At 46.0% G+C, this 15,553-nt stretch overlaps 1 protein-coding gene across 2 annotated transcripts in view; it reads left to right on the top strand.

The window, feature by feature from the left end:
• The window catches only part of PLCB3 (phospholipase C beta 3), a 70,928-nt gene that overhangs the window by 17,682 nt on the left and 37,693 nt on the right, over positions 1-15,553 (top strand). For both annotated transcript variants that reach the window (XM_028709200.2, XM_028709199.2), the window contains exons 3-11: positions 2,776-2,844; positions 4,343-4,486; positions 7,412-7,491; positions 8,535-8,588; positions 10,096-10,171; positions 10,439-10,539; positions 11,739-11,905; positions 13,592-13,738; positions 14,218-14,375. In XM_028709200.2, coding sequence (XP_028565033.2) covers positions 2,776-2,844; positions 4,343-4,486; positions 7,412-7,491; positions 8,535-8,588; positions 10,096-10,171; positions 10,439-10,539; positions 11,739-11,905; positions 13,592-13,738; positions 14,218-14,375 — 996 coding nt within the window. The remainder of the gene's footprint in view (positions 1-2,775; positions 2,845-4,342; positions 4,487-7,411; positions 7,492-8,534; positions 8,589-10,095; positions 10,172-10,438; positions 10,540-11,738; positions 11,906-13,591; positions 13,739-14,217; positions 14,376-15,553) is intronic.

Here is a 15,553-nt window from a genome sequence, read left to right as displayed (position 1 = left end):
GTAATAAAGCTTCTGAGTTATGACTTAAAATTAAAGACAATAAAATAAAATAGAGAAAAGACAGTATATATAATACTATTCTCTATATATTGTTTAAGCAAAAGAGTTTAAAATGCATTTCAGTATCCTGCATGTTTGAATAGGCTTGCCTAAACAAAAACATTTTAAGCAAGACAATAGTGAAAACACCTGCCTGGTGTCAATAGGCAGGGAGTTCCAAAGTGTAGGTTCTGCTGCCACATGCAAAAGATTGATTTCTTACAACTGCAGAATGAGTATTACGTGGCACCTGTAGCAGTGCCAATTTCACAGAAGGAAGCAGTCGAATGGCTATAATATATGGAGTAAGATGATCCTGCAAGTAAATGTTAAGGACTTTGTGCTAACAGCAACACCTTGAACTTGGCCCAGTAGTAAACGGGCAACCTGTGCAGATCTCTGAGCAGAGGTGTCCTATGATGACAAAGTCTCACTCTTGCCAGCAACCTTGCTGCAGCCTTCTTTACTTAACTGCAGCTTCCAGATCCAACATGAGCAAAGTCCCACGCAGAGTGCATTGCAGCAGTCCAGACATGAAGTCACAACACGAATGAGGCCGACTTCACCCTAGGCTTCTGCAATGCTCTCTTCTTCTCTGCTCCTACGCAGCTTCCATTTTTGGTTAATTGTGGTTTGTCAGTTTACCCAAACCAACAAACTGTGGTTAGCGTCACCTAGGATTAAGTACAAATCACGCTGCCTTCACCATGAAGTGCTTTGCTTACTACTCATAGGTAATGTTAACCACAATTTCTAGTTTAGGCAACACAGCAAGCTATGCTTAACTAAAAGCCAAAGTTTCCACGCTCTTTTTTGACCATGTGGTAGGGGGACCTCGGATAGGGGAAGCCATGTGAGTTCAGGAGGAGGCTTTTAGAGACAATATGCCTCTAATGCCCATGACAGGAGCGAGCTAGCAGTAAATCACACCATACACATTCGAGTTAACTCTTTATTGGCAAGAACAGGACTTGCACAGACTTTAAATGAGTTTAGGGATTTACCAGGAATGTAAACAACATGCTTACAATATCATCATATGAATGAAATATTTAAAAAGGATATGAAGCGGGGCTTCGGGGAACTACTACCACAATTAGAGAGAGACCTGTTAAATGGTAATGTTAAAGTGTTTTCTAAAATGTACAAGATGTTATTGGAATGGGGGACAAAAGATGAACAAGTGAAATCGCCAATGATACACTGGGCAATTGATATTGGTCATAACATAGAAATGGAAGCATGGGAACGATTATGGAATACAGATATAAAATGTACAGCATGTTATGGTTTAAGAGAAAATTATATGAAAATGCTATATAGATGGTACCTATCACCTAGTAGATTGGCAAAAATGTATAAATCAAAGTGGAATCTGCGTTGGAAATGTAAAGTGAAAGAATGCAGCTTTTTTCACATGTGGTGGTCTTGTAATAAGGTTAAAGCTTAATGGGAAATGATATATAATGAATTGAAGAAGATGTTTAAGATAACATTTGTAAGAAAACCCCAGAAGCTTTTCTCTTGGGAATTATGGGATTAGAACTACCCAAACAGTATAGGAATTTATTTATGTATGTGACTAAAGCTGCAAGAATGTTATTTGCCCTGTTGCCTGAAGGATGAAGAGGTCCCGACGAAAGAAGAATTGATACAGAAACTAATGGAATATGCAGAAATGGCGAAACTTACTGGAAGAATAAGAAACCAGGACAACAAACTTTTTAGAAAGGAATGGTTTATTGAGTATTAAGCTAAGAAATTGGGTTGAATGACTCGTGTGCATCCAGTGGCGTAGCGTGGGGGGTGCAGGGGGGGCCGGCCGCACCGGGCGCAACATCTGGGGTTAGGGCAAATCCATGGGTTAGGGGGCGCAAATCCACGGGTTAGGGGGCGCAAATTACTTGCCTTGCCCCGGGTGCTGACAACCCACGCTACGCCGCTGTGTGCATCTGCTCTCTTACATCTACAAGTCAAAAGGCTAGTGACTTTTTTTAAAAAAAGAGAGCTCATAATTGAGGAAAGGTACCCAGAATTAGCCATGATGGCTGTGTTCTCGCTCCACTGTCAGAGGAAATATGCCTCTGGGTATCAATTGCTGGGAATCCGAAGTTAGGGAGGGAGCTGTTTCACTCAGGTCTTGCTTGTGTGCTTCCCAGGAGCATGTTGAGGGCCCCTGTGAGAGAGATTGGCCTCCGGCTCGATCCAACTCTTCTTGTTTTCTTAAAGTTTTAAGGACTTCACAAAAATCCACAAACTAACAGTGGTAATTAATGGAAATTTAGTACAATAAAATTTAAAATTTGTTTCCTTCTGGTTCCATTACAGAGAGAGCAGGAAAGTAGGTTTTTGCATTATGACTCCTGAACACAAAGCGGCAAATTGTTCTAATGGGTAGCTGCAAGCAAAATATAATGGATACAAATGTGTGTTGTTGTTGTTGTTGTTGTTGTTTTGGCGTCTTGTCCCCCCTCCCCCGGCCACACTCTCCTTAAACTAATTATGCAAAAGTAAGCGTCTGTTGTATGAAATATGGCAACTGGCAAAAAAGGAGCTAAAATTAATACATTACTTGCCGCGGAGGGAAGAGACCTCATTATCTAACCTAATTAACACGTTTCGCAGTTCTCGTTAGTGGAGAAGGCTGTTGGAAATATGTAGTCTCTGCTAATAAAGAGCACTAAGTGACAAGAACTCTCTCTTTGTCTCTCTTTCTCTATCTCTTTCCCCTCTCAGGAAGTTGATGTTTTGGACATCAGCTGTATCCGTGACACTCGGACCGGGCGCTATGCCAAGCTACCAAAGGTAACGGTGATTCCCTTCCACCAGGGACGGGGAAGTCTGTGGCCCTGCAGAGGCAGTTGGACTCCAAATCCCATCAGCCCTAGCCAGCATGGTCAGCGGTGAAGGATGATGGGAGCTGCAGTTCAAGCAACGTTGAAGAGCTGCAGGTTTCCGCCATACACAGAGTTGTCTTGAACCAAGCCAGTTGGTCAGTCTATCTAGGCCACATTCCTACCATATGCTTAAAGCAGTGTTATGCCACTTTAAACAGCCATGGCTTTTCCCAAAAAAATCTGGAAGCTGCAGTTGCTGGCTGATCCCTTTTCCACTCCCAGTACTTAAAATTACCAGAGTTCTTTAACAATCAAAATGTCTTCACAGGGAATTGTAGCTCTGTGAAGGGAACTGTCGTCTCCTCACAACTCTCAGCATCCTTAACAAACAGACAACTCCCAGAATTCTTGGGGGGGGGGGGAGCCGTGACAATCTAAAGTAGTATGATACTGATTTAAATGTATGGTGTGAATGTGGCCCTGGGCCACTGTGTTGCCTGTTTTCTTGCCAGTAACTCTCTGGGATCTCTAATAGGTAGAATCATAAAAACATAGAGTTGTAGAGTTGGAAAAGACCCCTAGTGCCATCTACTCCTCCAAGCCTCTGCTGTGCAGGAATCCTGCCCGCAGCCATCCCCGGATGGGCTCAAACCACCAACCTTCTGGTTAACGGCCAGACACACACTAACCCCATTGTGCCGCAGGATACTTTCTCAAATTCTTTTTTACTGGGACCATCTAGGCACAAAGCACAGTGACCACTGTGTCCCCACTGAGTGAAACCTTAAAAACTCCTCTGTTTGCATTGAACCAAACTTCACTCAATTCACACTTTCTGAAGCAATGTGAAAACTGACAACACAGCCATCCTTTAACCTTAGCACATCTCCAGATTTTGCAGCGCCACTCTCCAGCCAAGCAGTATGTACAAAAACTGTTTAACCTGGGGTAAATTGTGCATTGAAGTACAAATATTAGTGAAAGTAACATACAAAATTGCACAATACTAGCGGGAACTGCTTTGTAAAAAAATATGCATATTAGACAGAACTGCATACAGAAATGTGTCTTATTAGGGGGAACATGCACTAAAATGCTGAATAACTTTCATGAGGGCTTTTGGAAAAGTAAGTGAGGTGCAGAACTGCATTTAAGATGGGGGAAAATGAGAAACCAAGAGAAAGCGAAATGGAAAGATTTTCCTTGTCCCTCCTCTGAAGCTGCTATTTGCATTTCAAGGGAAGCTTGAAATGGGAGCTTTCCGTGAAATGCAAAGAACAGCTCCAGAGAGGTACTTTTTGTTGGCACCCTGGCAGAGGGAAGAGAGTTAACTTCCCAGGTCCCAGGCTGCTATTTGCATAACACAAAAAGTGCGTGTTTAACGGCATTCGCTAGGCATCTAGGGTTGGGAATGCCATTGGTGCCAGTCAGGCTAACTTCTCTCCTTTGCACTCTGACTTCTGTAGGACCCGAAGATCCGGGAGATTCTTGGCTTTGGGGGGCCAGAGCAACGGCCCGAGGAGATGCTGGTGACGGTCGTGCATGGCCCAGACTTTGTCAACGTCAGCTTCCTCAACTTCATGGCAGTTGTTCCGGATGATACGGCCAAGGTAGGGCAGGAGTGTCACGCTGAACTCTTCTTTTTCTTTTTCTTTTTTTAAGAAAGCAACAGTTCTTTAATACAGGGATGAACCTATGGCCCTGCCAGATGATGTTGGGACTTCATTGCCAATCAGTCCCAGCCAGCATGGTTGGTGGTTAGAGTACCTGAGAGGTGGAATCCCAACAGTGGCCCCATCTGCACTATGCATAACACTGTAAGCAATCATGGTTTCTCCCAAAGAATCCTGGGAGCTGTAGTTCGGAGACCCTCCCCCATTCCCCTCACAGAACTACAGTTCCCAGGGTGGTTTAACAATCGGCCCCTCTTCCCAGGGAACTCTAGGAATTGTGAGGGGAATAGGAGTCTTCGAACACCTCTCAGCAGTTTTAAACTACAGTTCCCAGGATTCTTTGGGAGGAAGCCATGATTGTTTAAAATGGCATGAGGCTGCTGTCAATGTGCAATGCAAATGGAGCCAGTATCTGGAAGGTTTCACCACACAGTAACCTTCCATTAAATAATGAGGCCGGTTCTTCTGTTTGAGATGGATTCATCTTCATATAAGTGCCTTAACATCCCAGTTCCAGCATTGCAGCTGCCTCCGTTGTTGCTTACCGCTATTTATTCAATTTATAACCTCCCCTTCCTCCCAAAGGAGCCCAGGGCAGCAAATGCATCATTAAAACAATATCATTAAAAGCAGTAAAAAAAAAAATTATCTCAGCCAGGGTTGCCAGGAAATGTATCTTTTGGCCTGAGTGAACAGGAATGTCTCTAAATGCCTCCCAAATGTTGATATGGAAGGAGACAGACTCTGCACACCAAGGTGGGCATTCCACAAGCAGGGGGCCACCACCAAGAAGGCCCTTTCATAGGGGAGTGCTATCTGGGCAGCTCCCAGTTGGTGGCAGTACCACCACCAAGGCCTCACCTGCGAGTCACAAGATCTGAGATGGCTGATACTGTGTGAGGCCATCTTCTTGGTACTTGGATACCAAGCCATTTAGGGCTTGGTATGCTAGCACCAACAACTTGAACTGGGCCCGGACTGGCAACCAGTGTGTGGGACAAATAAGGTAAATCTGTATGAATTAATCTGCAAATAAAGACCATGTTGTGATAAATTACGCTGATCTTTCAGGTTCCAGAATCTGCCTTGTCATTTTTATTTTTTTTATTTTGTGGGGTACTGCAGATTAGCTGCCTGACACTTCATTTTCACACTCCTTGCAAACTGTGCACTTGGGAGTGTATGCACAGAGCAGCCCCAGGAGGAACCTGTGGGATTGGACTCCAACTCCCATCAGCTCCACCCAGCCTGGCCAATGGTCAGGGATGATGGGAGCTGGTGTTCAGCAACATCCAGAGAGCACCAGACTTTCCACCCCCAGAGAAGAACTAACCCAGAATCCAGTTGTTTGAACCTTCTAGATATTTTCACAGGTCACGAATGAGCACAGGCTGGAGAATACAAAACAGCCTCCCTCCACTAGTGTCTTGTAATGAATGGCCACCCCCACTTTTGAGGCTTTGACCTTGTTCCTCTAATGCGCTTACAGTTCTATTGCTTAATCAATCTTGGTTTATAATTGGCTTTAATTTACAGCTTTGTCACTGATGCTGTAAGGATCGGTGTCCATATTCTTTCTGGTTTTTGGCTGCTGTTCCTGTTCTTTTGTCAATACCTCTATTCCCCCTGCACTAACCCAGTCCTGGTTTCTAAAACCAATTTATGGAGGAGCAGAGAGAATAAAAAACTGAAATATTCAATAATAACATTAATAGTGCACTTTTTGGGGCGTGTAGTAGCCACTTCCCTTAGAGATGGTTGAGGAATTTAAGTGTGTGTTGTGAAACAAACTGACCTTGTAAACCCCTTGGAGGCTACAGGTGTTGATCTAAAATTCGTATTATCCCAGGCTGTTGGCCACACTTGCTAGGACTGATGGGAATATCCACTTAAATAACAATACTGTGCACAATTTATAAGCCTCTCTCTTTCATCTTTCCTTGAATCATAGCCGGCTAAATCTCACTCTGGGCAAACCTGTTGAAATTGGTGGGCCTAAGTTGGGCTGTGTATACACTACTGGCTTAAAATGCAGCTAGGTTGTTTTCACCCCCCTGCTCAATTTGAAACTGTTTTTTTTTGGGGGGGGGGACTCATCAAAACCCAGTACTGTGTTTCCTAAGATATATATGGATTGAATGTAGCCCTTGAGGTGCACTTGATGCAGAGTAATCTGAAGTGTTTACATGACCTTAGCCATGTCCATAATTCTCAATGGGTCTACTCTGAGTATCAGTTCAGACTCTGTGTTCATCATCTGCGTCCCCTCCAAGAGAGGCATGGGAGACGAAAGACTGGGTCTTTTCAAGGGTGGCTCCCTGTTTGTGGAATGCTCTCTCTAGGGAGGCACACCTGGTGCCATCACTGTCTGTTTTTAGGCACCAGGCAAAAAGCATTCTTATTTATCCAGGCTTAATGGTTTCTAATTGGGAGGATAATTATGTTTGTGACCTTTCCTGTGCTCTTCTTTTAAGTGGGGCAGGTAGAACTTGTTCCTTTTAAATATATCGTTGGTTGAGTATTTTAGTTTTTGTTTATAGCTGCTTTTATCTTATTTCAATGTTGTAATTGTTTTCTTTTTTATTGCATAAGTTGCTTAGAGGCACGGGTGCAAAAATGCCGCTACTGTAATGAATATCAATATAGCCCTTCTTCTGTAACTTCAAAAAGTTCCAAGTGATACAGCTTTTTCCTTTTTAACCATGCCAAACTTGGACAGCATGTGTTGTATGGCTGCCCTGCTTAATGATCCGAATTCGAGGGTATGGGCTGGATCGTTAGGCCCGAGGTTGCCAATGGGATGGAGAAGGGCAGATGAGAGCGACTGGCCTCACCCTGTTCTGCCTCTCCTCTCCTATCTAGTTGTGGACCGAGGAGCTGTTCAAACTATCCACAAACATCCTGGCTCAGAACGCCTCGCGGAACACCTTCCTGCAAAAAGCGTGAGTCGACTTTCTACCATTTTAAACAGGGTAGAGACTCCTGGGAAAGGGCCACAGCTCAGTGACAGAGCGTCTGCCTTGCATGCATAAGGTTGTGGGTTCAGCCCCTAGTATCATCCCCTCCAGGTAGGCCTGGGAGAGACCCCTGTCTGAAACCCCAGAGAGCAACCACCAGGCAATGTGGACATTACTGAGCTTAGATAGACCAGTGATTTGACTTGGTATGAGGCAGCTTCCCATGTCTCTCTGGATTTGTGTCCTCCTCTGGGGTGGTTGGTCTCCGTGGTTTGTTTTGCTGGCTTCTTGTTGGTGGCTTAGGCTGAAGTATAGGATGTTCTACCTATTTACCTGTAAGATATGTGTTGTGAACCTTCAGCCCTCCAGATAGTGCTGAATTACTCTATCTCTCATCATCCCTGGCTGTTGACCATGCTTGCTGGGGTGGATGGGGATTTTATTTTGGTAACATCTGGAGGGCCAACTATCTTCCGCACCTGCTGTAAGGGCTGGTGGGGCTGCGTTGCTTGAAAGGGGACAGTCATAAGGAATTAAAATACCTTATCGCAGTTGTGGGAGGGTCACAATGATCCTTTGCTCTCTTGACTGAGCTGGACAGCCCTGTCCATGCTGCCTTGCATAGGTTAGTACAGGGGTCTGCAACCCGCGGCTCCGGAGCCACATATGGCTCTTTTACATCTTTGCCGCGGCTCCGGGGCAGATACTAGCGAGGGGAGGAGGCGCATTGTGCGCCCCGACACTCCTCACTGTGGCGGGCGCTGTACTGGCTGTGACGTCGCATGGGGGCGGTGCGTGCGTTAGTCGCGCACCGTCCCGACGTCACCTTCCCCCCCCACTGTCAGATCGCGGCTCCGGATATATATTTGTTTTAAATTTCGCAATGGTTTTGCGGCTCCCAGTTGTTGTTTTTTCTTCGGAAACGGGTCCAAGTGGCTCTTTTTGTCTTAAAGGTTGCAGACCCCTGGGTTAGTAGGAGGGAAGGCAAATTTGTGCCATACAGCTGACTCTCAGTTATAACCTCACAGGTACACTCGGCTCAAGATCCAGGTCAATCAGGATGCAAGGATCCCTGTCAAGAAGTAAGGTTATATTTTCTCCCACAAAACTGCTGTGCTTGCTTTATCCTCACCTCCCTCTTCTGTCCTGAGGCCCATGTTCTGTGTGGTGCCCCTGGTGAAGCTTCGGCTTCTAGGGTCTGTTGCTCAGAGAGAGGTGTTGCTCCATCTATAAAGAGAGATTATTTCTATTTATAGCCACCCTTCAACTCCCAGTGGGCGTTGACAGCAACGTCAGAGAATTCCAATGGAAATGGGAGCAGAAGTTGCAGATGTCCCCTTATGTGTCCCATGTTTGGAATGGAAATCAAATTGGCGATTATGATCCGTATTCGCCATTTCTGCTTTTAGTCTGTAAATGATACGTAATTGATTATGTTCTCGCCATCCCCCCGATTTGCATTGCATTTCCTTTGTGTTGCAATGAATAAGGTGGAATACTGTAAGGACAACAATAATTTGACTATGTAATTATATAATCACATAATTAATTATGTAAAGTGCATAATTTTGCCATAGCAGTCGGCAATACAAATAATGTAGCTTGTAGAGGAAGTGAACTGCAGCAGAACGGAAACATCCAAAAAATGCAGGATGGAACTGAAAATAGTGCCTTCTTACATCCCTAATTGCAAGGGCAGCTGCCCCTCCTGAAGATTTTGAAACAGGGCCCAGGGGTGTGTGGTTGGGCAGGGTTTACTTTTGGAGACCTGCTGAGGGGCTGGCACTCCAGATGGCTCCTTGAAGCAGCTCTCTGACTCTCTAGTGGGTGCCCCAGCAGGAAGGCCCGCTTCCTTGCGAATAGCAGCTGCTTTCACTCTTTGCATGTGCAGTCTGCAAAATACACAGAGGGAAACTGGAGAGTGCACACCAGTAGGCCACAACCTGATAAGGAAATTCTCCACCCCACGCCCATCAGCTCCATTGAAGCCTAATTTCCTTCCCCCTGCCCTGTATTGGAGTTTGGAGTTTGGATTTGGATTTGATATCCCGCTTTATCACTACCCAAAGGAGTCTCAAAGTGGCTAACATTCTCCTTTCCCTTCCTCCCCCACAACAAACACCCTGTGAGGTGAGTGGGGCTGAGAGACTTCAGAGAAGTGTGACTGGCCCAAGGTCACCCAGCAGCTGCATGTGGACGAGCAGGGAATCGAACCCAGTTCACCAGATCACGAGTCCACCGCTCTAACCACTACACCACACTGGCTCTCAGTGGTACCTTGTACGGTGGTACCTCAGGGTACAGACACTTCAGGTTACAGACACTTTAGGTTACACTCTCTGCTAACCCAGAAATAGTACCTCGGGTTAAGAACTTTGCTTCAGGATGAGAATAGAGGTACCACTGTTTCTGTTTGAATACCGCTACCCTTCCTTTTGTATCGCGTATGTTCTTCTCCCTTTTTTGGCCTATTTCTGTTTTGCTGGTTTCTGTTTTGCTGGTCTCCTTCCGACATGTCTGGCTTGTTGCTTTCACCTTCGTTAGCTCTGCAAGTCTGATAAAGAACTTCCCATTTCCCTCCTTTTGTAGCATCCTGAAAATGTTCTCAGCTGACAAAAAGAGGGTGGAGACGGCCCTGGAGTCCTGTGGTCTTAATTTTAACAGGGTATGTCTTTTTTAAAAAAATGTATTGATTTCTTGCCAGCTGCTCACCTTCTCCTCCAATTCCCAGCATTCCTCATCCCTCCCTCCTGGATCCTGGTCTTGCTGCCACAAAGCCAGCCTAACTCCCTGACTCTATTCTTATCTCTGATTTCTTCCTTCTCTTCTTCCTCCTTCCCCCTGACCCTCACCTGGTCTCCCCAGAACTGTAGTGTTTTCTCTGGGGTACACTGTCTTTCTTTTATTTATTTATTCCTCTCCGGCTCCCTAGAGCGAATCTATCAAACCTGAAGAGTTCACCCTGGAGATCTTTGAACGCTTCCTGAACAAGCTTTGCCTTCGCCCAGACATAGACAAGATCTTGCTGGAAATGTGAGTAAAAGGAGGGGGGGGGGACAGATGGTGGTGTGGAAGGACAGTATATCTGAAGCGGGGAAACAGACTTGGTCTCTTATTTTGAGGATTACTGCGGAAAAGAGTACAGCGTGTCTTTGTATTTCCTCTGATAACAGATTATGCAAATGTTAGCAAAAACAGTTACACAAAAACCAATATAATCCTGGTTAAACAAGATGCCATTCCGAATAAGCAATGTTCATGTTAGTGTTCTGTGGGGCCTCTCCAAGTGTCCTTTTCATTGCACGTCGATGATAATTCGTGATAATGGGATCGGTTATATGCAATCCCACTTTCAGTACCGTTTGTGCCTGTTTGTACTGTTTCAGGGCGGGCACACTGCTTCGGTTCCAATCCCTTAACTTCCTACTGAGATCCTGTAACTTTATACACTCTGCAGACATTCTGGGGGGAGGTTTCACCCTGCTTTTGTTGCGCTATGATGCAAGAGTGTCGTTCCAGATGGGAAGCATCACAGAACGACTAATAGAAGGGAATGACGTGTGGACAGTCCAGTATAAATCCACCACAAACATACTGTTGTTGCGTCAGTGACATGCTGCAGAACACACTCACAAAAAAGCACCAGTCTGGAGGGGAGACATGAGCCGCTGCTCATGTAGGGCTACTACAATGCCCATCTTTCATGACTGTTGGTTGTGCTGGCTGTGACTGATGGGATCTGTGGCCTTTGAGATGTTTTTGGACCACAAATCCCCGTTTCTCCTCTAGACCACTTTCCTTCAACTTTGGGTTCCCAGATGGTTTGGGGCTGCAAATCCCATCGTCTCTGACCATTGGCTGAGGTAGCTATGGATGATGGGAATTGTAGTCCAACAGCACCTGCGGACCCAAGGTTGAAGAACACCGCTCTAGGTAGTTCTCGGTTGGTAGTTCTTGGTGCCCTTTCAGTGTGGCCAGAATTCCTGACCTGATGTTGTCCTGTCCTAAAGTTTTATTCCAGTAACAAGCAAACTTTCTGTTTTCTGCACAAACGGTTTGGCTTGCGTTTTTGAAGTCTCTCAGGTGACTACATGAATTGGCTTGGGCAATGACGGATTGTTCTGTTGTGTTAATTCTAAGGGGCGGGGGTGCCTCCTTTATCAGTTGCACATTTTGGGACCGGCCAAAGCGCCATTGTTCTGCCTTCCCTCTGATTGTTCCTTTGCAAACAGCGGAGCCAAGGGGAAGCCTTACCTCAGTCTGGACCAGCTGATGGACTTTATCAACCAGAAGCAAAGAGACCCCCGTCTCAACGAGATCCTCTACCCGCCACTGACTCGGGAGCAGGTGCGCCAGCTAATCAACAAGTATGAGCCCAACCAACAGTTCCAGCAGCGTGGTGAGCCCCCCCCCCCCGCCCTCTCCAGAATTTGGGCTGGGAGATGCAGGTGGTGATGATGATGGAGAAATACAGAGCGGGTGGAGGCAGTGGCAGATGTTTTTAAAATGTGCTGCTCAATTTTTTTGTTTTTTGGACTGGGCGGGAGGTATTGTTTTGTACTGTATTGTAGGGTTGTTACTGTTTTTTAGTTTCATTTGTCTGTGAGTGTGCTTGTGTAAATAGATATAAAGTGGGAGGTTGTATACATATTGTGTGTATGGGTGGGTGGGTGTTTATGTCTTTTATTGTGTGGGTGTGGGTGTATTATAGAGTGTATATGTGCATGCAAAACATGGCTGTTGCATGCTATGGTTTGCAGCAGCCTTGCCAAAGACCTCATACCTCAAGGTACCGCCTCTCCCCATATAAACTGACCTGGACCCTGAGGTCCTCCTCTGAGGTCCTTCCTTGTGTGCCTCCTCTACAAGAGGTCTGGAGGCTGGTAGCATGAGAACAGGCCTTTTCTGTAGTGGCTCCCCATTTCTGGAATGCTCTCCCCAGGGAGCTTCAGCTGGAGCCCTCATTATATACCTTTAGGCACCAGACTAAACGTTCCTCTTCAACTGGGCCTTTGGCTGATTAATATTCTACAGCCTTTTAAATGTGTTTGTGGGGTTTGGTGGGGCGTGTGTGTTGTTATCCTTTCGTTTAGTTTTCGTTTTAACTATTTATGTTGTGCTTTTATCCTGTATTTTTAACTCGTGAACCGCTCTGAGTTGAAGGGCGGTATATAAAGATAATAAATAATAATGGCAAGAAATAAATCCCAGTATAATGGCAGGCAAGCGAGCAAGCAAGCAGTGTGGGTGGCAGACAGCCCAGGCAAGCTGTTTAAGAGAAGGGAGAAGGTGCTTAATGTTTGATGTTCTATTGTGTTTCTGTATATGTTGGAAGCCGCCCAGAGTGGCTGGGGCGACCCAGTCAGATGGGTGGGGTGCAAATAATAATATTATTGTTATTAGAGCGGTTTGGCAAACTGCTCTGTGAAGAGTCTCCCCCCCTCCTTTAAAAGGGGCTGCAGCATAAATAGAAATACTTGCAAATACCAGATAGGCTTAGGGTTTAAATATGTGATGTGTTAGAATAATATGTTTAAATTTAAAACAAAAAGAAAGAAAGTTGTTAATTGATTAAGTAAATTTTATGAGAAATTTGTTTTGGAAAACTGTTACAATGATATACATTGAAATTCAGCCAGGGGGATTTGAGGAAGTCACGTAACAATGTTATTAAGAGTGGAATAATTACAGTTAGGATTTATGTTTGTTTGTTTGTTTATAAATTTTGGAAAATCAATAATTTTTTTTTATAAAAAAAATATGCATGGAAAGAAGACCAAAAGAAAAGGGGGCCGCAGCAAACTGAAGGGAGTGGGGATGGACTTGGGGGTTAGGCAAAGGGGTGAATGAGTTGCAAAGAGGGGGCAGTTTGGTTAGGTGTGGGAAAAGGAGGGTTGGCAAAGGGCTTGGTGGGTAGGGGGAGCAACCCCTAGTCGTGTGTGTGTGTGTGTGTGTGTGTGTGTGTATGTATTAAATAAAAGTGGGGCACAGATAAACACAGTCCTTCCCCCACTTATGTCAGCCTGCCTCTTCTCTTGCCTACATCTATAAACTTGCTTTTCTTTCCCCATCTGTCCTTCCGCAGACCAGATGTCAATGGAAGGGTTTGGCCGCTACCTGGGGGGAGAAGAGAACACCATTGTGCCCCCCGAAAAGCTGGATTTAAGTGACGACATGACCCAGCCGTTAAGCAGCTACTTTATTAACTCTTCACATAATACCTACCTCACAGGTACGTGCACCGAACAGAGACACTTGCCCTGAATGTGGGTGCCTGCCGCCTGCGCTATCCCCAAAGTCTTCTGGGAGCTGTAGTTTGTTAAAGGAGCCAAGAGTTGTCAGGAGACCCTCTGTTCTCCCCCCCAGCGCTACAGTTCTCAGAGTCGTCTCACAGTCAGTCCCAGGGAACTCTGGGAGGTGTAGGAAAATAGGGGTTGAGAAAGATGATTGCCTTTTTTTTTGTGGCAGAGCAATTCTTCCTCATTATATCCTGAGGTGAAATTGTTTTGTGAGAGACCGGCTGTGCGGAAAATGCAGCCCTGTTGGAGATCAAGTGTCTTCCTCTGTGCTCAGAGTTACTGGCCTTCTTTATTTCACCTTTTATTTTGCCTCTTCTAAGGATTTGAGGTCTGGTATCGTTGCTTGGTTGTCTCTCCTCTCCCCAGGCATCTAACATTTCCCCATCATCTTCTCCCTCTCCCTTCAAAAAAGCTGGGCAGCTGACAGGCAATTCCTCAGTGGAGATGTACCGGCAGGTGTTACTGAGTGGCTGTCGTTGCATTGAGCTGGACTGCTGGAAGGGGCGTCCCCAAGACGAGGAGCCCTTCATCACACACGGATTCACCATGACGACCGAAATCCCTTTCAAGGTAACTGGCACCCAGCCCGGTTGGCTGTTTGCAAGAGTCCCCGAGGCCAACAGAGGGGTGCCCACCCTCCTACCTGTGTTTGCCATTTCCAGTTTTCCAGCATGTGATCAGTGGCGGTCTACTTGGCCTGTTGCGCCCCTTCCAAGTTAGCAGGGGTCCCATTGAGGGTGGGACGCTGAGAGACTCCTGAAATGAGTACTGTTTCTTGGTGATGATATCCTTCCTTGTCCACAACTAATTTGGAAGGGAGTGTTTTCTCCTCACGCTTTAAACTGGGAGGAGGAAACATCCCAAATCTGTAGCTGGAGGGTCCTTTTTAAACAAGTCTGGGGAAACCGTTGGCCCTCCAGATGTTGCTGAACTACAACTCCCTTCAGGCATGGCCACCGGTCATGCATGCTGGGCCTGATGGGAGTTGTAGTTCAGCAACATCTGGAGGGTCAACAGTTCCCCACACTTGTTCCTGAGGTAAGCTTGGAATATTACCGTAAAAGGCTTATTTGCAACCAATGAGACCAAGGTTGGCATAGCCAGGTGGAGATCTGGACTGCCTCTGATCATGGAAGCTCCAGTTATCCAACAAGGGTGAGAACTCAGAGGTCCAGTCCCTGCTTGATATCATTTTAGTCATGGAAGCAGAAACTGTGGCTCTCCCAGTTGCTGCTGTAGGACTCCAGCTCCCATCAGCTGCAGCCAGCATGACCCAATGGCGAGGAATGATGGGAGTTGTAGTCCATCAATGTGTTTAGAGGCTGCGAGGCTCCCCGTCCATGTATTCAGCCTTTTGTTCCAGGCCTGGGTGTGGGAGCAGAATCCTCCTGAAACATGTCAGCACATTGATGGGAACTTCCTCTTAAGTTTATTGTCCATTGTAGCAACCTCCCCCCACCCACCCCAAACTCTGCCACTGTAAGCGAATAAGTGCTCTTGACCTCTAAACCCAGTGGTAGGAAACTTCAGGCCTGGGGGGTTGAATGTGCCCCCCCCAGGCCCTCAGTACTCTCCACATACCACACCCCCTCTCCTTCACTAGCCTTGCTTTGCATCTCACTTTTTCTGCGAACTCGAATGTGCCTCTTGCTTGTCAGAATGGAGGCTCGAGGGGCTTGTGTGTGCGTAGACACCAGCCTGCTGTGGAAAAGTAAAATTTGCAAAGGTTGCTCTGCTCACTTTTGCCT

The sequence above is a fragment of the Podarcis muralis genome, chromosome 16 (genome assembly GCF_964188315.1).
Source record: "Podarcis muralis chromosome 16, rPodMur119.hap1.1, whole genome shotgun sequence".
Taxonomy (NCBI): Eukaryota; Metazoa; Chordata; class Lepidosauria; order Squamata; family Lacertidae; genus Podarcis; species Podarcis muralis.
This window is presented reverse-complemented; position numbering and strand designations above follow the sequence as displayed.